Source organism: Ailuropoda melanoleuca, chromosome 11, assembly GCF_002007445.2.
Source record: "Ailuropoda melanoleuca isolate Jingjing chromosome 11, ASM200744v2, whole genome shotgun sequence".
Lineage (NCBI taxonomy): Eukaryota > Metazoa > Chordata > Mammalia > Carnivora > Ursidae > Ailuropoda > Ailuropoda melanoleuca.
Genome location: NC_048228.1, coordinates 7,431,481 through 7,455,375, shown reverse-complemented (window position 1 = coordinate 7,455,375; position 23,895 = coordinate 7,431,481). Strand labels below are relative to the sequence as shown.

Sequence of the window (23,895 nt, the reverse complement as noted above, 5' to 3'; positions counted from 1 at the left end):
CTGTCCACAGTAGAAATCACAGAAGTTTTCATATCATACTAAGGTAAAATATCCTGACATTCATCACACTCTGAATGACAGAAATTAGACCCACTGCTTCTTTAATGCACTTAATGCATTAATATAAGGAGCAGTTTATATTATAAATCTGTTTAGTATTTGAACAATTTCAGTACCATTAGTTCCCTGTGCAATCCTGTATACAGCTCACCCTTGAACAACATAGGCGTGAACTGCAAGGGTCCACTTACACACAGATTTCTTTTGATAAATACACTCAGCATTGTACATGTATTTTCTCTTCCTTCCTTTTCTTTTTTTTTTTTTTTAAAGGTTTTATTTATTTATTTGACAGAGATAGAGACAGCCAGTGAGAGAGGGAACACAAGCAGGGGGAGTGGGAGAGGAAGAAGCAGGCTCATAGCAGAGGAGCCTGATGTGGGACTCGATCCCAGGACCCTGGGATCACGCCCTGAGCCAAAGGCAGACGCTGAACCGCTGTGCCACCCAGGCGCCCCTCCTTTTCTTTTTTTTTTAGAGAGAGTGCAATTGCCTGAGCTGAGGGGAGCAGACGAAGAGGGAGAGAAAGAATTTTAAGCAGGCTCCAAGCCCACCACAGAGCCCAACACGGGGCCTGATCTCATGACCCTGAGCCAAAATCAAGAGACATTTAACCGACTGAGCTACCCAGGCGCCCCCTTACAATTTTCTTAATAACATTTTCTTTTCTCTAGCTTACTTTAAGAATACAGTATATAACACATAGTAACATACAAAATATGTGTTAATTGACTAAGTTATCAGGAAGGCTCTGGCCAATAGCTGGCTGTTGGCAGTTAAGTTCTGGGGAGTCAAAAGTTACAAAGTGAATATTCAACTGGGCTTCAAACCCTCATGTTTCAGGGGTCAACTGTACTTTACCTTCTACATTTAAAAGCATAATTCTGAGGATTCGCCACTGCCAAAGGGGTTCAGGGCAATAAAAGATTCAGAACCCTGCTTTAGACTCTAAAGCTTATATGGTTTAGTCAATTTTTTCTTTTCATCATGTGACCCTGGGCCATGGGTTTCTAGCCATTTGCATGCTAGAGACATTCCTGACTCTCTTACTCTAGATGTTTCTGTGTGTGGAAAACAAAACAAAACAGATGAAAATACTCTCATTCCTCCTGCATCTATTCAGACCCTCCTGGATCCATCTCTCTCACTTGCCCTCATTTTGCCACTTACTCATCAGACTGCTTTATTTATTTGCTATTTTTTTGAAAGTATATATACTTATTTAAGTACTCTCTACACCCAGGGTGGGGCTTGAACTCATGACGCTGAAAGGAAGAGTCTCACACTCCACCAACTGAGCCAGCCAGGTACCCTGAACTGTTTTAAACATACATACGTTGTCTCCTCAACAAAACTGCAAGCTCACAACGAGCAGAAACTTCTCTTATACCCTCTCCAAACCTCTAGCACAGAACCAGTCCCACAGTAACTGAGTAAAATAACGGGTGATTGAATAACATACCCCCAATGCTGGGGGCTGAGAAACAAGAGTAGTTTCAAACTCAAGGCCACATGTTCCCCACACTCTGTGTTCTCCAGTACTCTTTCCCCACATTCCCTGTGTTCCTCGAAAAAGCCTGGCTCCAACCTCAGCCGATGGGATGTACTCACCTACCACCAGCTCGCGAACATCCTTCCAATGGAGTTCACTTCCCTTCTCATGGATGATGGTCACTGTGATCCTTCGCTGGATGCCCTAGGTAACGGAGAAAGGTTGCAATTTAGCTGGGACAATCTATGATTTCCTCTTGTGTGTTGTTTTCTGGATTGTATGGTGTAGGGCTGGGCAAGAGGAGAGGTCTGGAGAGAGGGGGAAATGCTGTCCCCACTGTTACTCTAAACAAGGGATATAGGTCAGAGGCTGAGGAAGAACCAGGTTCTGACATGGCTTTAAGAACAGATGACCAGATCGTAAGACCCAGAATGTGAGACCCTCAGCTCCTACGCTCGCCTGGGTCATAAGCATTTTCTTTAAAGATTTTATTTTTAAGTAATCTCTACACCCAATGTGGGGCCTCCACTCAGAACCCTGAGATCAAGAGTCCCATGCTCCACAGACTGAGTCAGCCAGGCGCCCTAGTCAAGCATTTTTGAGCACTGACTGAATCTACTTTTGATTTACCAAAGGAGGACCTACATTTCATGGCCAGATTTTTAGTCCATTGCAACTTCAATCCTCTATCTCCATTAAGAACTTTTAACTGTGAAAAAACAGTTTCCAAACATGAAAACTATATACAAGAAAACAGAATTGTATAAAATGACATTGGGACATGCACAAATTATAGTAACTGAATAAAACAAAAATATATTTACATATATAAGCAAGGGTATAATATAAGCCAAGGTCTGAGAAAAAAACATTAAAAAACAAACATACAAAAAAAAAAAAAAAAAAAAAAAAAAAGAAGGACAAGGTCTCTTCAATGCCCAAATCCACTTAAAGTGGAGAGGAAAAGCAGAGAAACAGAAAGAGCTCTGTGCCCGTCCTCTCCTAGGCCCTCTCTGGCTCCCTCATTAGTACCTGATGAAGCAAAAACGTCCCCTGGCAGGGCAAGCCTGCTGTGTGGTCAACCACAGCCGGGATGTACCTATAAAAACAGAAACGCACGAGAAAGCAGTTAGATGGGAAGCTTGTGCTGAGTGCCACCTCATCCGCAAGGTCCTCCCTGTCGCTACAGCCCCCGTGGTCTCTGCTTCCCCTGTCCTCCTCGCCATCGGGGCACTTCACCACACAGTCATTTGCATTTAATGAATTTTTTCGCTTATCCATGCCACACCACCCTCACCAGACCGAAGTGCTCACAGCACAGTAACATCCTTCGGCTCCATCCCATCCTCTTGCGTAACAGATATTCCATAAATAAATGTACAAGTGCAACAGGAGGTGTCAAGAGGGAAGAAAGGGATCGTTTCAGATTTTAGGTAGTTTTTAAGAATCAGAACGCAATGCACTCAGTAGATTACCATAACTATGTCTCCCTCATAATGCAAGTTATAATCACATTATAGATCTGTCTATGAAAAGTACAATTTCTTAAAGTAATGTCACTACTGACAATTAAATACAGGACTGATAATGGCCATATCTCACACAGAGTAGGGACTCAAAAAATATTCCATGGAGATGATCATGACGGCAGTACTCGGCATTATCATTGGGGTAACATTTATTCCCTACCCTTTATATGAACTGATAAAGCCCCCTGCCTCCGTTTCAGAATGGGATCTTTTCTGTGTGTTTTTCCAAGAGTATTTTCAAGACAACTGTGAACAACAATTACATTCACCACTTACTCTAACACAGCTCACTCAGAGAAAGCAAGCTGATGTTGATTATTTTGATCTAGGTTAAAACAATCCTCAACTGGGGGTGATTTGCAATGTCTGAAGACATCTGTGGTTGTCACACTGGAGGGGAGGTGCTACCAGCATCTTGTGGGTAGAGGACAGGGATGCGGCTCAATGTCCTACAGGACAGTCCCCCCTGACAAAGGTTATTATCCAGACCAAAACGGTGCCAAGGTTGAGAAGCCCTGGTCTAAAGAAACATTCTGCCCCCAATCCTCTCACTGAGATTATTAAGGTAAGTCCTGACTATATTATGTGCAATATGCTTGTGACTCCCTTTACTTTGATGCTGATGGAATCCGCTCTGTAAGTTTTCTTTCCCCATACGGAGTGCCAGTCTCTGTGTCCTTGCTGTTGCTAATACGAAGGCAAATTTTTACTCTGACGGTCACTTCTTTGACAAACATCTAATTCAAAGAATAATACCAACACCACCAAAAATTCCATTCAAAACTGGAATTCAACAGTGACAATGATTCTTTAACCTGAATATGAGGCAACTCAAAATTACGTTTTCTAATTTTGAAAAACTTAGCCTTTGTTTAAAAATTTAGAAAGTTGGACTTACTCTCCTGTAGGCTCCAGTTCACTGATCTCAAACCAAACCAGAAGATCATACTTGCTCATGCTCTGGCCAAGGCTGGTTTTGCTCATGGTGTTTAACTTGGTAGCTGGAACTTTAAAAAGTTTTTAGAAAATGTCAAAATATGGTCCAAGTCTACTTAGTAAAAGCATAAGCTCTTTAAGGACACACTTGGTAAAGGTAACAAGAGTAGAAGACCCAGATAAACGTCACCATCTACGACATTAGTGCCTCTAAATTCAGAGAACTGGGAAAATGGAGAGTTGGTATCTTTCTCCCTCTGAGCAAACAGTATCTATTGACAAGAAAACAGGTTCTGCGCAGAGTAAATGTGCTCACAAAACCATTCAAAAACCTTCCTTAGACTCTCCTATTCTGTGGCATGCTGAGCATGGAAATGATGTGGGAAAGACAATGTGGGCAGAGCCTCACACCTCACGGGGTCTCCTCAAAGCTGGAGTGCATGAGGGAAGACCTGTGCTCCAGCCCAGTGGTTCCCAAACCTCTCTGCAAAAGGGATCTTAAACCGAAGCCCAGGCAATTAAATGACAATCTCTACGGGTGGGACCCAGTCTGCTGAGAGGACTGAAATCCCTCCAGGTGATTCTAATGTGCACATTCTCTGCTCAGAACCTGGGAGCACTGGAGTGAGAGTCCAGTGACTTGGGATCTACTACTATTCAACTGCAACTATAAGGCGACTTTGATTGAGTCCCTTAATCTCTGGAAGTATGTCTCCTCATCTACAAAAAGTAGATTCGAATATTTAGCCTGCCATCTTAAAAAGGTATCGTATGACCCACTGACACGAGGGACCTAGAGGGACCTTATGACCCATATAGTATAGTCAAATATTAGCCTATCTGCACTATTCACTCCAGCTGAATTCCACATGAGTTGGTGCCGCTAGTCAAGAAAAAAATTAGTGTCACTGACTCTGGTAGTCATCAGAGGGCCAAAAAGCAAAATCTGAAGCATTAAAAAAACCCCACCTACTAGTAAAAATCTTTAAAATTAAAGAACCATTGCCAAGAATCCAAGTGAACAAACATATGGGAGATTCCCGCCGGCCCCCCAGGGTGATATGAAAGAGGCACAGGTAGAGAAGGTGTGTCCTCACATCTCTCCAAAGGAAACGTATTCTGGACAATGTGCTAGACCCTAGATCCGGTTCAAGCAGCAAACAGCAGTGCCAGTGTCTCCTACACAGACAGCCAGGCTTCAGGGTAAGTCCCTGAGGACAGTTCTACATCTAAGGCAGAGCTCAGTCAGCTACTAACCATCTCGTTTGGGTGCCCTCTCACTCTGGCAGCCTGGAACTGGCAGAGAGAGAAAAGGCGGCCCTGGGTCCGCCCCCTCCTGGAAGGTGGCAACAGCGCTGGAAGCAAGTGCATTGGCGTGCTCAGAAAACGCGTCCAACACATGCGCATTCACATAGTCCGCTATGAGAAACCGAACCAGTTCAATCTTTCTCTCATGGTCTGAAGGCAGGATGGAGAGCAGGAGTACAGGGGTGGAGAACAAGTACAGGGTGGGGGCGGGGGGGAAGGTGGCAAGTGGGCAATGAGGAAAAAGGATGAAAATAAAGAAAAAGCAAAACAAGATGAATGAACATGCAGAATACATTTGATAAGCAAAGAAATGCCCAATCACCCAACAGTTAGGAGGAGCTGCATATAAAGCAGAGAGATTTAGGAAGAGGGAGTTTATCAAAATCTCCAATAAGAAGACCAGAGAGTTGGCAGGGAAGGAGCCCTATCGTTTCTTAACTTAATTTAAATCAGGAACCAAGAATTCCAGTTCCTGCTAGACACAGGAATATGTAAGGATACACGGGAGTGGAACGGGCATGTAAAAATGATTTCTGTCTGAAAAGCCATCAGAATAAGAGCCATTGTCAACCAGAGAAGGGCTCACCTGGCTTGGAGAGCGGCATGGGCGGAGGGAAGAAGCGACGAGATGGCTGAGGTGGGCTGCAAAGAAAGGAAACAAAGTTCAAGGCTGAGAAAGGGTCTCATGTTGACATTAATGGCATGTTTAAATCCCCTCTAGGAACAGATCATTTGCACTTTCAGATAAGGCATGATATCAGACATCAGACATAATCCCACAAAGTGAAACCGAGGCTCAGATATTTTAATAAAAGTCCCCTGTGGATCCTAGTTAGTAAGTGCAATATGAGAAATGTTCTGTTAACACCGACACTCTGCCACCACCCAAAGGCCCCACTGTTGCTCTCCTCACCAACTGTGATGTCTCCACCTATAGCTCATGCTCCCTAAAGTTCTGGGTAGTGACGAATAATTACACACAAGCCTCATGTTTTATCCCCACACTTTCTAAGCTGTTCGAAGTCTCTTCCTACAGAAGAGACGGTACTCCAGGTCCGCTGGGCAAAATTCAATGTGCTTTACCTATAATGAGTGGTTCAGTGGGTTACAAAAAAGGTGGTGATGTTTCTAAAGAGGAAACACCAGGTAACAGAGAAAACTGTTCTTCGGTTATCTTAATCCCTTAAAAGATTTCTTCCTTCCTGGCAAGCGGGGATAGGAATAACAAGACGAACAACAAGAATCTTTGCTTCTCTGGTTCAAACCTGTTAAGCTCCTGTCCTTGCAGATGAAGTGGGTGCTGCTGATAATGCCCAAAGACTTCAAATACTATCGGCTTGGTTTTGATATATTCCACAAATGATTCAGTGACCTCCACTGCAATCTAGTAAGGAAGAAAGCCAAGCTAGGTTAAGCAAAGAATGACTGTAACAAACACACGTTTGGTGCAATCAGAATTTTAGCACTTTTGAGTAGCCAGTATGTGCTGGGTATTTGACTCTGCAGGCCTCCCACACCAAGACAGGGGCTCCTCCCCAGTTTTTCTTCTAAAGCAACTTTACCGAGTTCTAGGCCTTCAAGACCCTCCATCATCTGCCCCTTCACACACTTACTGTTTAGGCACAAACTCACCCGCTGCTCCTCTTGCCTGCGCTTCGCTCCCCTGTGGTGCCTGAGGACTGGCCCAGACTACACAGCTCTGCCTGGAAGGCCTGCCCCCATCTCTGTGCCTCTAAGTCATTCCCATACTTCAAGTCCCGGATTTAATAGTAACAACAGTGAGAAAAACATGACTATTGACCAGGCACCAGGTACAATACCAAGTTCAACCACCTTTTCTTATTACACCATATCCTTCAGGAAGTTCCCCACCTCCTTTTTCTACCCAACATAACTCAAAGTATCTTTCTATTAATGGAAATAACCTTCCCTTCTTTCCACTCCCTTTGCATTTAAGGAATACCTTTCTAGATTGTGCGCTACTGCTGTTCACATATGCATTTTATTTCCCCTAAGCTCTTTGGGGGCATAGTCCTCTGTGGTTCATCCTCACTCCCCAGCCGTGCCAGGCACAGTCCTTGTGCATACTATCCCAGTGAATATTTATCAGATACGTGCATGCTTACATTCATGCAATTAAACCTTACAAAGAAAACAGGGTGTTTTGTGTTTGCTGTTCCATTTTCAGTGTTGTCCTTTCTGCTCGTACTTTAGAGAGTGGATATGGTTAGCAAGATAATGAGAGTGTTTCCTGTCGTGGTGAGGATCCTGGACACCAGAGCCACACTGCTCTGGGCTTAAACCCTAACTCTGCCTCTTCCTAGCTCTGTCACCCTAGTGAGTGACTTTAACTGCTCTGTGCCTGTTATCTCAGCTGTCATATGGGGGTTATGATGGTCTATGGTATAAAGGTGAGGATTAAAGACACAAAAAAGTCATTCAGAACAGTGACTGACACGAAATAAGCTCTCAAAGAATGTTAGCTATTGTGATGAGGACGATGACTTGAACAGAGTCTCGGTGACCCTTCCTAGAAGAGACGGAAGGCCTGTTGTCTTACTCCACAAATGAGAGCTGTAAGGGGCACTAATGGATTTATCATACTATCAGCTGCAAGGAAAAGAGACAGAATCTTAATTTAGCTACGAAAGATAATTTAATTTTTTCTACAGCTAAGCAATCTAAGTATCTTATAGTTTAAAGGACAACACATTAAATTTAACAAAACTCATTAAATGCACTTATTTTTCTAGGAAGGAAACACTAGAAACAACTCACTACATTCAAACTGATGGAACATTTTATTGGCAGCCCAACCCCCACACCACTCATGGGGCCCATTGTAACTCGGAAAAGGCTGGCTGGCCGCTCAGTCCACTGAGGATTACCTCACTGCTTGGGCCACTCCCTCCATTGTCTATTCTCACCACAAAGCAGCTTGGATAATCCTCCTTCCAGGGCTGAGAAAGCCAACGGCCACCCACACAGGATGACTGCCTAACACAGGACTCTCAAACAACCCCTAGACCTGCAATGCATTTGGCAAAGATGTCCAAGTCACTTACATTCTGCACGTGATAAAAGCCCAGAGGACTTCCTCTGCCGTTGTTTTTGAGGGGCTCAGTGGAGAATGCTTCATCATGGCGATGCAAAAAGCTTAATAAAAAAATAAGACACACGAATTTCGCATTACACAGTTTCATCAAGATCCATGTTTTAAGAACCTGACTTGCCAGGGTGCTTGGGTGGCTCAGTCGGTTAAACATCTGACTCTTGATTTCAGCTCAGGTCATGATCTCGGGGTCGTGAGATAGAGCCCCGAGTTGGGCAGGGAGCCTGCTTAAGATTCTCTCTTTCTCTCCCTCTGCCCCCTCCGACCACCCCCCCTTAAAAAAAAAAAAGAACAAAAAAAAGAACTTGACTTGGATCCGATGGAAAGCAGCAGACTACTTAAGCAGAGTCTTTAACGGAGTCAAGTAATTTGTAGTTTCTTGTAATATACATTTTCCATTATTGCTCAGACAACATTTTAGATTTTATTTCAAAAATGGCTGAAATATTAACTGACACTGACCGACAGGACACGGACACATATGCAAGAATATCTGAGAGAGCATCAAGAGCGGATTCAGTGAATTCCTATCTCTTTGTAGGAACACTTTTTTACTGAGAATAAAAATTATGAAATCATTTCGTGAAGAAAAGATCTAGCAGATTCAAGCTTCCATAAGGTAGTACTTAAAGCCTGTGTTTGGTGTTCTTGCCTAGGAAGAGTCTCTGATGACCTGCAAAGATTAAAATGTCACCTCTTCCTGGAAGTCTTCCCTGACTCACCCAAACAGTCGTGTCTTCCCACAGCACTAGGGACCCATTCTTCTTCAACAGCAATGGTTTCACTCTGTGTGATAATGTATTTATATTCCTGTCTCCCCAAAAGACAGCGAGTATCTCCTATAGTGCTCCAGATATAGAAGATACTCCTGAAATATTTGTGAAGCAGTAAACTATGTTTATTTATTCTCACAGAAAGTGAGTTTTTTACTTCTCTCTCCCTCCCTATTAGTCTGAAATAAACAGAGTAGAGAATTAAAGAATGCTGAATACAAAGATTTACTCCCAGACAGAAATATCCATCAGAAGGACATCCCACACCCCACAAGAAAAAAGGGGGAAAAGGGAATACTTTGAATAGGGTAGAGAAACCAGGATTATGAACTCCCTGTCTTCCAAATCAGTTCACTGAGTCTGAGGACAGTAGTGTGCTTTTGCCCTGCATTCCCCATCCCAGATGCCACCTGTTACTAGCACTGAAGCAGTCTGTCCTACATGAACCTTTTTCTATTTGCTTTCTTTCCTCTCACTCTTCTTATGCCTCTCTCTCCGTTTTGTACTTTTTTTAAAGATTTTATTTATTTATTTGAGAGAGAGAAAGAGAGCTCATGAGAGAGCACAAGCAAGGGGAGGAGTTCAGGGAGAGGGAGAAGCAGACTCCCCGCTAAGCAGGGAACCTGACTTAGGGCTCGATCCCAGGACCCCAGGATCATGACCTGAGCCAAAGGCCAACACTCAACCGACTGAGCCACCCAGGTGACCCTCTCCTTCTTGCACTTCTTACTCTCTTTTTTTCCTTCCAATTCTTTCCTCTCCAGACCATAAGCTGTATGTGCCAGGGGCATTACTTGATTTGTGATCCTCACTCCTCAATGCTCTGCTTAGAGCAGGTAAAATATCCTGGGGTTCCACACTGGTGATGCATGAAATCATTCATACTGCTCGACAGCTGTGTCTTCTCTATATGGGCCAGACGAGAGTTTGTAAAAGCTCAAGAAGAATCTGAGCCTTCTTTCAGTATAAAATGCCCTCTTCTCCAGAGCTGACACCAGGTGGAGATGATACTCTCTTGCTGGAGATTTTAGGACAAAAGATTGACATAACATTACTGGCATTTCAGATGCCAGTTAACCAAGTAGGTCTTTTCCATAAAATATTGCGGTTGCAGGGCACCTGGGTGGCTCAGTCAGTTAAGCGTCTGCCTTTGGCCCAGATAATCATCTCGGGGTCCCGGGACTGAGCCCCACGTTGGGCTCCCCGTGCAGTGGGAAGTCTGCTTCTCCCTTTCCCTCTGCCCTGCCCCCCTGCTCATTCCCTCTCTCTCTCAAATAAAATCTTAAAAAAAAATATTTCAGTTGCCTAACTAATATGATAATGAAAGCTCAAAGCAAATGGATCATCTAGCCAACTCCACCCCCCATGTTAATTTAGGGCTACTAGTGAAAACACACTGAATGGGCAAAATCAACACTGGATAGATAATACTTCAACAACTGTGAGTTACAGAAAATGATATTAGAGGCTTAGTATGCAGTAATCACATTTGATTGGGGACTTGGCAAAAATCTCCATAAAGGCAGTGCTTTGTCAACTGTATTAGGACCCCTAGGAAGGCAGAGGGACACATTCTGAGAGGGATGGCAGAACTCGAGAGCAGCCTCCTGGTGGCGCCAGGGGCCAAATGCGGACTTGAGGAACGAGGCAAGTGAGACAGCACTCTGGGACTGTGGCCCTTCACAAGGACTGAAAAGATATACTGATGTCTGGAGATATTAAAACTGAAGATTGTCAAAGAAGTGTTTTCTAAGGGGGCTCATGAGAAGAAAAACTGCAGAGTTCCAGAGGGTTATAGGATAGAAAGAGCTTGTAAATGGCTAAGGAATGAAACCTGTCACATCTTCTCTACATACTAGTTACTTTTCAGCTGACCTGGAATTTTACTGCTGTTTATATTATATAAATTTTTCCCCCCAAGTATTGAACAGGCATAACTGGTGGCTGGATATTCATGGCCTTCAGATTTGTTGATAAGATATTTGCCCATGAAGAGCATTAAAAAGACGAATAAACAGGCCTATCTACACAGGTCCTATATTTCCAGCAGAAGGGGACAGGCCACAGTGGAACCCTCTTAGCGGGATGCATGGTCACACTCCTCTCCACAGTGAACTTTATTTCGTACCATTCTAGGTTTCTGGTTCTTACTCCCCCCTGGAGTGAAGAAAGCCATTTTATTTCAGAAACTGGTAGTTGTTTCCCTCTTGAGAGTGTTAACACCTCACATATGTCAAGTAAAGCACTGGGTGGTGCACAAAGGATGTCCCCTGGGTCAAGAGCTAGGTACGCAGGCAGAGGGGAGCTTACTTGAACTGACAGAAGATGTCTGCATACTCGGGGAGGATCCCACTGGCCTGCAGCACAGTTACTCGGAAAGTGAAGGCACTGCCCAGTTTCAGGTGGTTGCCGATCTCTTCAGAAAAACCTTCCATGACCATCTTACCGTCCAGCAAAGTGCCTGACTTCAAATCTAAAGAGGGTCAAATGAACACACATATGGTTCAAATATGGCACAGACCACCTTTCGAAGAGGAGAGAAGGGCATTCTTTCCATTCCTAGTCAATGACAGCAACGATCTCCCTTGACGGTGGTCAATATTTTGCCCTCTTTGAGAATGTCCCCAGTCACAGTAAACTGTCTACATACCCAAGTCATTCATTCGATTGATTTCTTCTGGAGGAGTGATGACCTCAGAACTCTGACCCTGTCCTTCCACAATCCTCAGTTCCTCCATGGACAGACCAGAACGAGTCATTGCAACTGAAGAAAAGTCACTCTGAAACCAAGGCAGGAGCAGGCAGATGATCAAGCAGCACAACAGCACATTCCCCTCAACCCCCAACTTATGTCTATTTGCCCACCAAGTAACAGCGACTGGAAAGTTATGTGGATTAAGAGCTGCCTGAGAAAAGGCAACACGATAAAACAGAAGTAGCTTTACCTCCGTAATTGTCAGACACGTCCTGTGCCCTACGCAACAAACCCGTGGATACCTATCTCTTGTGGTTCTAGGTAGAACTGTTTTCCAGTGCACGTCCTCCTTACAAGCCTGTCTTCTACTTTTTCCTTCTATGAGTTTCTCTCCCCCTGGAAGGCTTCTCACCTGATTAAAGTACTCGTTATCAAAAGATATTTTGGCTGTTCCTGATTGGCGAATTCCGGAGCCATAATCAGGAGCTTCTTCATCCGCTAAGTAGAAAAACAACAACAACAAAGAGAAGGATCAAATGAGACTACTGATGTGGGCCAGAGGAATGGCTCTTGTTGGATCATAAAATGAACAGGAAAGTAGCGGAGCCTTCGGGGTTCGAGGACTTTAGGACGAGGAGATGCTAAAGAACAATCTTATGCCAAGAAAGGAAGGAAGAGCTGGAGGCAGGAAAGTCACAAGGGCTGCTTCCAACTCTGCTCAGGTATCCTTACCAGCCTGCTTAGCTCAAACAGACTAGTTAATAAAGAACCGGTTTTATTCTTGATATGGTTCAAATGTCACACCTAGAAACACCGATCCTTCACTCGGCAAGATGATGTTCAATACCACCCAGCAAATATTTGAAGGTATTCGACTGTACTTGTGGAAACTTTCATAAACTCAACCCTGGTGACCGTGCCACAGATTTCCATGGGGAAAAGCTGCAATGTCACTCCACACCGCATGGCATTTGGAAATTAAAAGAGAAAAATTACAGGAAATGGCCACATTCTTTCCCCAGAATGTAGGCTGGATCGTGGAGAAGTGTAAAATATCAGAATCTTGATCCATAAACAACAAAATAGTAGTCAAAGGACAGACATGTCTGGTACAAGTACCGTGAGAGAAAATTAAGCAAGAAAAAGTTCTGAATATCCTTTGTTGCTTCTGAAGCAGTTTTAGAAATGACTTTTATAAAGTTAATCCTTGTTAAAGGAAATCCCTTCATCCCATTACTCCAAAATAGCTGTGGCCCAGACTAAACAGAATCTATTTATGATACTGGGGAATAATAACTAAAAGGAAGCAATAAAAGCTTTCTCCAAGACAGATAAGCCATCATGCAACTGAAGTGTGGCCCACACAGAACCGGCCTGCTTTGTGTCTAGGCAAAGAACCCACAGCTCTCACCCCAGAAGAGGGTCACCTACCTGCAATGGCTTGCACAGCCACACGCAGAAACCCCCGCACTTCACCTTTCTCACTGACAATGGCCACCCTATGAATCAGGGGCACAGGATACAGCAGGTTGCTCAGGTAAACAAATGCCCTAGAGATAGAAACGGGGAGACAAACATCTGAGCACCCCGCAGACAGAGAAGCTGGCTTTCAGATTTCCCGAGAGTATCTTCAGGGCTTCTGGGCCCTGTCTTAAGGTCACCTTTCTGTTCTGTACTACCAGACTGTCTCCCCTTGCTTTTTCAGCACAGATAATACAGAAAGAAATGCAAATGCTTGGTAAAGCAGTTGACAAAGACCAACTTGCACCAAATTACTCTGTACAAAAATGAGTAGTTAAACAAAAAAGACTAGTGTAGGTAGAAGAGTAACAATTGGAAACAGACTTTCAAGACGACTGTCCTATGGATACTGCTAAGGGTGGAGAAAAGGGAACCCACTGAAGAGCTTAACCTTTTAACATAAAGGTGTTTTATTTCTCCCAAAAGATAAAACAGAAATCAGGAGACAAAAAGGGCAGGAGATGTGCCTGAAATATAGTCATAATAACTCTAAAATTTCAAGTCACAGCATTATGGAAATGCTTTAGGAAATGACTACTATTTTCAGGCAGGTGACTGACACATACAGAGAGGCTTTATAGCCAGAAGTTTCTGAGTAGCAAGCTTATAGGAGACTCTGGCTGGCCATGGGGACAAATATCCAGGGAGAAGAAAACAGCTCATCCCTAAAGGACTGCTTTTGTTCCTGGAGTCCAAAACTTAACTCAGAAATGGAAACATAAAAGGGAAGTTATAGACCTGATACTGTCTATTTCAAACAAACAAGCAGAGTCCCATCCCATTTGTACTCTTTTTACTTCTTTCATTATTTTGTAGCAATTGATTTTTTTTAACAATAAAAATGTGATCACAAAGCTTAGGCGTGTTCATTTCAACTAGAGGATCTGATACAGAATCTAGTTCCTACTGTTACTCTTGCCTTTCCACTGGGTATATGCTGATCTTTGAACACAAGGCAAGACAAAGAGTAAACATCTGCACCAAGAAATCAGACATAACTGAATGTAACACGTATGCCTGTCTGCTGCTTTTCCTGCTCTGTATCTACATTAGAACAAAGAGACAGAAGACGGAGTGAATTTGCAGGATTTCAACTCAAAGTAATGAAAAAAATACTGAAAACAGACAAAATACACCACAGAAAAACATATGTTAATAAAACTAAGCATAAATGAAATGTGAATGAAAAGTAAAACAAAAATAACTGTAAGTAAAACACGGAATCAGATCAAATGAAGTCTACTTCCCTTTCAGTCTGCTCCAAAGGTGGGGAAGGAAAGGCTAAGAAACAGAGGGTTAAAGCTTTGTTGTATAAAAATTACAAAATGAAATCTTCTAAAAAAGATTACAAACCAGACTCTCAAATATCAGCTACTGTGATAGAGTTTAAAGACTAAGACTTTGGCATACGGTACCAAACGGACTGCTTCACTTCCCCAGTCAGCACCATACAGACCACCTTTGTCTCTTAATGGCATTCCAGCCACACTTGCTCGCTTTCAATGCCTCGCTATTACAGAGTCACAGCACAGACTTGTCCCCTGCGTGAGTCCTCCCTGAACTCTACTACCCCCCTCACTTCCTTTGATTTCACATCTGCAAGTCTTATTCTGAACACCGCTCTCATGACAGGTTCCCCCAGTGCTAAGTGATATCAGTAACACACATGATTCCATCATTGCTATGATTTACATTTATGTGACTGTTTAATTTGTCTTGTCTCACCCACCAGACTGCAAACCGGTGAGAGCAGGAATCATGTCTGATTTTGCTTGCCACTGTCTACAGAGGGTCTGGCATATTTATTAAGTACACTTGACATTCAATCAACATGACTGAACATTCTATGTACATAAGTGAACAGAAAATGATTTGTCCCGTAAGTAGAAGTGGAACATTTTCCAGAAAAAATGGGTTACAGCAGAAGTAGAGAAGCAAAGCCATCCAACTTTATATACTAGGCTGATTTTTCTAAGATATTCTCAAGATGGATATTAACTGTAGAGAACATGTTTAGGTTCCTAACTATACTTAATTTGTAATAGCTGTTTTTACACTTACATCAGGAACGCCTGTTTCTAATTCTCAAAAACCTTCCCATTTGAAGGCACTGAACATCATGTTCACACACACATGACAACAAAGTACTGTTTGACCACACATTTAAGACAAGAATCTCCTTTCCACCTACGGCAATGGTTATTCCAAAGGTGAAAGGACAGAAAGAATTCTTGTGTAGTTCCCATTTTAGAAAAGACTTCTGAAATTCTCCGGCACTGGCACGGGGGCTACACAACTGCATGGTCACTAGCCAGCTCTCCCTGTCCTATTATCAGAAGACAGTCCTTAGCCCGAAGTCAATGCCGTAGAAGCTCTCCTCTGAAGTTTTTTAATAAGCTGGAATTCTTATAAATACTCTGCATTCTTGAGAGTCCTTATACTTTGACCTAGCAGACTGAAGGAGAACAGGGATGAGAGAGGGGAAGATGTAAAGGGTATATTAGCATAAGTTCTGTGAAGTTACATCAAAAAGGGAAACAAATTTGGTCAACATAAAGATAAGACAAATCAGCATAATTATGGTTCTAGTTACAGAACACAATGTCAGTTCAGGCTTAGGTGTCAGAATAACCATCTCATATCTGCCCCCTCTTAACCCAGAAAACTAGCTTAAATATTTTACATTTCATCCCGAATTACAATGGATGGTTCATAACATCCCAGCATGCCATAAGAGAATAGCTAAAGGGACAAGCTCTTTTTATTTTCATACAAAAATTCACCAGAGGCAGCCAAGGCCAAGAAACATAACCTACAAATGGAATTTCACAAGAAACTGAAAAATTTTACAAGTGAATTGTATTTGCAATTATGCGCCAATATGGGAAATCCAATCCTGTGAATCACAAAAACAGGAAAGAAGTTACTTCCCTTACACACACAATGCCCACTACATGTCTGGGTGATGCTGCACAGTTATCAGTTCTGATTGTAGATGAGAGATGTAGTCAAGGGTGGAAAGTAAAGAGCTATCCTTCACTTTACTGATGGCCAGGATTTCACCTCCTCCACTAACCTCTTCCTTGAAAGTTAAACTTAGTTTTAGAACCTGGGAAGCCAAACATATATATGGAAATTAATTGAAAATCAAAGCAGATCTGATTGCTTTATACCTACACTTAAATCTGATATGATTAAAATGAATAAAACAATAGAGAAAATAATGCATATATTTTAAGCCAGTGAATGTGCATATTAAGTGGGATTCTGACTTAAGTTCTCCATACAAGTGACTCAAAATACAAATGCTTTGGAGAACTCTTAACCAGGACAGGCACTTTGCTAGCGTGGATGACAGAATCTGAAAGACAAAAAAGACCTTTAAGGATCTCTGTTTTCCTAACTCCTCATTTATACTTGAGAACCCAACGAGCCTCGGCCTAAGTTAAGCTGACGTTAGGCCCCAGACATCTCTTCGGTTCAGCGTCTTCCTGATGCGCTGTGGCAGATGAAGCTACATCCTCCTCCCGGTGCGATGGTGCACAGCACAGACGATGAGCACTGGAAGCTGCACACCTGGCACCAGGACCAAGCAGTTTATGAACAGAAACTTGGTTCTAACTTCCAACCCTTTTAGAACACACACAGCCATAAAATAAGAAAAAGCACGATGGTCCCATTATTTGCACAAAGAACTGTTCTCAGTTTTAATATAAATCAGCTTCTCCGAAATTCTAAGCCTCTACTCCTGGCAATACACCAATAGAAAACAATACTCATGGCTGCATAATCCCTTAATGTTTATTCATGGAAAAACTGAAGAGATGCCCCTCTGCTATCACAAAACCCCGAGATGGTCTAATATTAAATTACGACCCATGGTCATAATCGAGGCTTTCATGTCTACCAGAGATTTCTACCACAGTGATCCCAGGCTATACTAGCTACTTAGTGCTTGTCAGGTGACCAACATCACACCAGAAGCTCAGTGTCAGAACCTTACCTCCCTACTGGGTAGGATATTTGCTGCGCTTTAATTTTTAGAGAACTGGCGCTTATCTGTTTAACACTGGCATAATTCCCTATTTTTAAAGGATTCAGCAATATGTGGTTCTAACACACTGTTAAGATTCAATTTCATACTTTAAAACCTGGACATACCTTTGGTTAATCCAGCGAGCACTGCACTGTTGAATTTGTAGTAAAATTACTTCAGCATGAAGACTGGGTATAGACAAAGACTCCAGTATGAGGAGTGTGTGCGTGAGAGCCCTGCATCACTGACAGATGGAGTCAGAGATGAGGCCTCAGTTTGGAAAACCAGACTTAACACAAAGCAGTTTCATGGAGTGCTGAACAAATATCCATTGTTGATGGTGTCAATAGATAATTTCATGAGATTCATCATTACAAAACCTATAGGTAAAATTCTGGCAGAAGCCAACGATCTACAGAGAGGCTCAGTGAAACTGGCCAAAGAAAAGCATCCATTTCAAACAAAAGGAAACTTCATGCTCCTGATTCTTTTTCTGACTCAAAGTAAAAAATAAACCTAACACTACTCCTTTATATTTACTTATTTTTTAAGATTTTTAAGTAATCTCTACGCCCAACTTGGGGTTTGGACTCACAACCCCAAGATTAAGAGTCGCACACTCTACTGAGCCAGCCAGGCGCCCCCTATCTATCTATCTACATCTTATTTTTAAGCACCCTAACACTACTCCTGATTCCACTTTTGTCCTCTTGATTCCTGCTGGTGTTACACATCCTTTACTCTAACCTTGGCTTTGCTCTGCTCTCCTTCTCACGTCATCCCCATATGCTTCTTCACTCATTCCTAACAAAAAGGAAGCATCAGAACATAGTAATATTCTTCGACCTTGTAACATTAGACTCTTAGCTTTAATTACTTTCTCTTCTGGGGTTTTCTCCTTCAGAAGAAATTACTGGGCAGTCTAAGACAAGGGGTCCTCCACATACAGCCTTCACACATTGCCACATGCTGTACCAAGCAGACTGCGCACCTCACAAACACTGCCCGAGGGCTCCCCCTAGCCAGATCGGCATGTCACAAATTGAATCTGCTAAGGAAAGATCATCCAAAATTGCACAAGGAGCCTCTTTAAAGCAAGAGCTGGTCCCTTTTCGCCCTTCTCACAATAACCTCACCAACCTTCCCACTAAAATGAACCATGGGGATCGGTCGTAAAACGGGTCATGCCCGTCACTGAAGAGATCTGATCCCTCCTCCGTCCCTGCGTCAGAGCCGGTGTCATCCACGAATGCCTCATCATCAAAATCCTCCATTTCATCTTGCTGCTCGTCAGCCAGCTCAGTGATGTCGGAATCGGCCGTGGAAAAAGTGGGGGAGGGTGTGCGGTCAGCAAGGCGCTCATTCACACAGCCGTGGAAAATGGGGGAGCTAGACACCAGGGAAGACGCCAAGGGACACAGCCAAGGAAGGAGAGAGGAATAGTTGGTTAAACAGGAAGCTATAGGTGTCAACAGGACAGAACCCACTGGGGAATCAACACAATAAAAGCAAGTGGAAAAGCAAAAGGATAAAATGAGCATAAATCATCTGGTTCAGGTGAAAGGGAACAAGGACTCATCCTTAGAATAAGAAAAGCAAAGGAAATACATGAGTAGAAGATCCCAGGTAAATAGTGTGCTGTAAAAATGTTTGTATTTTCCAGTTCACACAAAAAGATCAGCAGCCAGGCCTCAAAGGAGCCACTCAACATTTGCTGAAATAAAAAGGTTTAGATCTTTATTCCAATCCCCACTTCATCTCAGAGCAGAAAACAAAATGGATGGAATGGTATATGGCAAAGCAAGTATGTGCCTTGCTTGGATAAGATGTGTTTGGCCAATTCAACTCTTTAGAAACACCCCACTACTAGAGTGGAATGGAACAGAGTAACTTCATTTCTACAAAATACTATGACTTCAGCTCCTCCTTTCCGCCCAGTTCCTTTAAAACTGCCAGAAAAATTTTGCAAATGAAAAACAATTCAAATTCCAAAATTAAGCTCAAAACCTACATCTCTCTGCTTTTTAAATTCTAAACCTCTAAGAACTTGGACTCAGTATAGATTCACAGGGGCACTACTTGTTTTCATTACATGTTGAAATTTATGTATACACAAAAGAGGCTCAGGCAGATGACCAAGAAATGCAGTTGGCTCACCCTTGGCAAAGACTAATGTGAGATAAATTGCCTTAAAAAAAAAAAAAAATGAGGACACGTCGGATCAAGGAGAGGTTGCAGGCTGGTAAGCTGTAAGTCATACTATGATTTTAAACTGTGTGGGATACAGACACAGGTTTTCTTTTTCTTTTAAATCTATCCTCTCACAGGTTTTCTTTTTCTTTTAAATCTATCCTCTTCAACTGTAAGAGGCAGGGAAGGCTGTCAATTACTCTGGATGAAAGATGAGACTTAAGTACGCACACTGAATGAAACGAAGGGAAGTATACCAGATGACACAGTGGCTGTGTCTGAGTGGATAAGATTATACATGGAGCATTTCTGCACACTTTTCTTTTCACTTTCTGTAATATCTGCTGAGGCTTTTAACAAGATCATTCACTATTTAAAAAGAAGACACCGATGAAATCATTACGTACCTTCCTACTAGTTTGAACCAATGGAACCGATCATAAAATGGATCACTGCCAGTCACGGTGGCTTCGCTTTCATCCTGGGCACCAGAGGCCACCTCGCCTGCCCTGTCATACATCTCTCGCATCAAATCCAGCCTCTGCCTGCACAAACATAAAGTGCACTGGCTTAATATCATGAGGTTGCAGTCAAATTTCACTTTGGAAGTATTTTCCATGCAAGATTAAAAACAAAAAAGCTGCTCCCACCACTTAATGATATTAAAAAAGAAAAAGGCCAGAAGTACAGAAACTCAAAACACTCAGTATCCAAAGTGTCTTGAGTCTAGAGACAAGCCACCAAAAGTAAAAAATGGACACCTAACTTGTACCGAACCATAATATCTCAAATATACTGTAACAGCAGAAAATATCTCACCATGTTAAAAGCAAAGGAAAGCACATTATAACTTTCCTGTTTATTACTGATCATCAGATCCAGAACAAAAAAGATGAATAATCACTAGACCCAAGACAGAAATAGGTATCTTGAGACTGGAACGTTAAAAATGTAAGAGGTTCTATGGAGGGTAAATTTAAATCCTATCTACAAATGACAAATGTGCTAGCAGAGTGGGATTCGTTCACTTAGAAGAAGATGGACGGACAGTAGTACCACTGGTGAGCAACAGTATTTAGCACCACAGAAAAGGAAGCAACAGTGACATCACACAGCAAAAAGCCTGAGAGAGCCCACCTGAGCAATTCATTATTATTTCCTAAATAAAACAACTGGCTTTATGAGGAATGCTTTCATACTTGAGTTTCTCCAAAGACCAATAATGTGTCGCTCCATTCTTCAGATCCTGGACTTCCACTGCCACCACAGTGCGAGGGAAAGGCCTGTCTTCATGAGTTTTTTCCATCTCAGTGGGAAGTAATTCCGGAGGCAAAGGGGAGTACAACGTGTCCGTCAGCAGGACAAACTGAAACTGCACCTGTGTGGAAAGAAGAAACCATCCAAATGGCCTTTATATTTTCAGCAAGTCAGCTTCAGAAATGAGGCAATATAATCATGCCCCACGGGAAAGTCAAATGTGTAGTATGTGCTCAATGAACAGCTTGTGATTAACTGGGGAAAAAATGGCCACTTGTATACTAGTTGTAGAGAATAATCCTAATTTCAAATTCAGCTATTTACAGACTTTGTTCTTCTGGTGTGGTGCAGTATTTTTACACAAACTAAAATCTCAGTACATATATTTTGGTTGACTCAATTTACAAAAGAGAACAAAAGTCAGACCCATGAGGACATCTCTAGCTGCTCACGGAGCGGGGGAGGAAATGTCACAGTTGGTTTTCTGTCCTAAATTCAAGAATCACAAGTGTTACCCCTGAAAGTGCTCGCCACGCGGTAAGTGCTTCGCGTGCACCCTGTCACTGATTTCTTGCTACCGCCTCATATTTTCACCCACAAATATTAAGTAAATGCTAAGTACGGCAGCAAGAAGAAAACACATAGTCCCCTGCCTACATTTCGTCTACCTGAAGAGAGGGTAAAAATGAAATGGGTTGCTGAGATTGAATGAAGAAGATATCTTACCCTATTTTACAGACCAGAATATAGCCCTATGGGAAGAGAATGAATCTCCCCAAGGTTGAGCAGTCTGTGCTCTTTCCTGCCATGTGATACTGCTGTCATCCTGTAGCCTCCAGACCATTCAACAGTGGGACATATAGAACAATCAATCTAAGATGTGGCATGACGTTTTGGTAATGAGGAAAATCGGTGACATTTATTGCCTTTTACCATGTCCAAAAGCTATTTCAGCTCTTTATATCTACTCCTTCTTTCATGCCTCATAGAATCGTAGGTGGCAGGGGCCGCTGCCAAGCCCATCTTGAGGGAATGAGGGAATGAGCGAATGGAGGCACAGGGCCATTACAGTCAACACACGAGGAGCCCTGGAATTCGAGCCTGGCTGAGTGCAGAGGGCCTGTCCACTGCATACACCTGCCTCTCAGACCCTAGAGCAGGAAGGGAACTTAGGACTTACAGGTACAAATGTAATGGTAGAAAACTAAAAGAAAATTGAGATTTTCAGGAAGGCAAGACTAGCATTCTCCTATTAATTTGTTTCCTAGCTCTTGTCAGAATACAGTCTCCTCATTTGCAAATAAGATAGAAAACACATTATTTTTTAAATGTTGTGTAATAAATATTTAATGAGTACCTACTATGTTCCAGGCATGTATGGTAAATAAAGGCATTTAACACCCTGTTTCACAGCAAACCACTGCTGAGTTCACCCAAGGGAAAGGCTAGCTCAAGATGAGAGCCATGAGCCCCTGAGAGTCATCTGCACTCCAGATGACCAACGGCCTCCCGCCCTGCATACCTTCTTCTTCAGTTCCACACTGATGGCGTTGGCCTCCTTCAAGTAAACAGCATTGCCCCAGAGTAAGTCCCTTAGTGAAGTAAACTGGTGAGACTTCCACTTCCGGAAGGCCCACTGGGCCAGCTCAAATTCATGTTGTGTCCAAGGAGCTGAAGGAGCAAATGGAGCGTAACAAATGGTGACCTCGTAACTATGCAGAAATTACACCTCCCCTCTACCTCATCTCTCTAATAAGGTTGAAGTATTTCCCATGTTTCTCCATTCAGCTGCTTTTGTTTTCTGCTTTTCAGTAAAGTTCACTAAATTCTGTTATTATGAAAATAGTATATACATTTTAGAAAACCTAAAAAAATCCTATTTAAAACAGTGCATGAAAGAAAAAGACTTCTCTTTTTAAAAAACATATACATTTAATACACGGCTTATAATAAAGAAGAACCCTCCGGTATATTGTACAACTTCATATATATCTATTTTTCTTGCTAGTACAAGAAATAAAAAGGTCATATTTTGATATTGAAAAATAATGAATTTAGTACATAAATTATAGCTTCTCCAAAGTTAATCTAAAGACTTGAGGTTACTGGGAGGTTGGGTAGAGAAACAAAATATGATCAATGTTCATACTGTATTATAAGGCAATAGCAAACAATTAAAGTCCTGATTCAGCTAAGAAATTCTGAAAAACTTAAGACAGGTAGGCATGACTAAGCAGTATGATTAGAAATCTGCCAGAAATGACTTTAATATACATTAATATATTCCAAAGTCCTTTCTGGGTAATCCTGGGCATAAATCATAGATCAGCAAATAAAAGAGTATCTTAACAAAGATTAAGGTCCCACTCCCACCTCAGAGAGCACAGTCTGTGTTCTCAGCATCGAGAATATTTTGAATCACCTTTAAACTGGCTCGGTAAAAAAATCAATAAATGGTAGGGTCAACTATGATCAAATCCAGCTTTGATCATAGATGAAGGGCTAATCTGATAGTACAGATCCAAAAGCTATACAAAAGGAAGTTTCCATCTCCAGATTTCACCTTCTTCCTCTTCTTCCTCCTCTTCCGTTGTCTCTGCAGCAAGGGAGCGGGTCTCAACCTGCTTCTGCAAGGCCTGCAACTTACTCTCATAGTCCTGGATGAAAAGAGAGGAGAGGACATGTGGGAGAGGGAGGAAGTGGACGGAGGGAAGGAGGAATGAGAGCAGTGTTGGGGAAAGCAGAGAAAGCAAAAGATAAAAAAGAAGACAGAGGCAGGAAACAACAATAAAAAGACATATAGAGAAATACTTAGGAAAAACCCACAAAGCACACAAAATAGTCTGTAAGGGGTAAATGCTGAGGAAAGCGAACTGCAGTCTCTTTCTACTCCCTCAGACTCAAGAGTTCTTTATTTGGGGTTGAGGTCCAGACGGGGGCTCTGAGGGGAAAAACACGTGTATCCCTTAAATTTATTTAATAGTAG

At 42.4% G+C, this 23,895-nt stretch overlaps 1 protein-coding gene across 10 annotated transcripts in view; it reads right to left on the bottom strand.

Moving 5' to 3' along the window:
- KIF1B (kinesin family member 1B) overlaps positions 1 to 23,895 on the bottom strand; it is a 121,710-nt gene that overhangs the window by 20,320 nt on the left and 77,495 nt on the right. For 6 of the 10 annotated variants that reach the window (XM_019808121.2, XM_019808122.2, XM_019808123.2 and 3 more), the window contains 15 exons: positions 23,473 to 23,566; positions 22,432 to 22,580; positions 20,852 to 21,030; positions 20,060 to 20,197; positions 18,603 to 18,851; positions 13,337 to 13,455; positions 12,318 to 12,403; positions 11,861 to 11,990; positions 11,521 to 11,683; positions 8,391 to 8,481; positions 6,591 to 6,709; positions 5,912 to 5,967; positions 3,980 to 4,088; positions 2,585 to 2,651; positions 1,672 to 1,756 (listed from right to left, as the gene is read on the bottom strand). In XM_019808121.2, coding sequence (XP_019663680.1) covers positions 1,672 to 1,756; positions 2,585 to 2,651; positions 3,980 to 4,088; positions 5,912 to 5,967; positions 6,591 to 6,709; positions 8,391 to 8,481; positions 11,521 to 11,683; positions 11,861 to 11,990; positions 12,318 to 12,403; positions 13,337 to 13,455; positions 18,603 to 18,851; positions 20,060 to 20,197; positions 20,852 to 21,030; positions 22,432 to 22,580; positions 23,473 to 23,566 — 1,834 coding nt within the window. The remainder of the gene's footprint in view (positions 1 to 1,671; positions 1,757 to 2,584; positions 2,652 to 3,979; positions 4,089 to 5,911; positions 5,968 to 6,590; positions 6,710 to 8,390; positions 8,482 to 11,520; positions 11,684 to 11,860; positions 11,991 to 12,317; positions 12,404 to 13,336; positions 13,456 to 18,602; positions 18,852 to 20,059; positions 20,198 to 20,851; positions 21,031 to 22,431; positions 22,581 to 23,472; positions 23,567 to 23,895) is intronic. The other 4 variants (XM_019808125.2, XM_019808126.2, XM_002927430.4 and 1 more) reach the window with 2 other exon arrangements.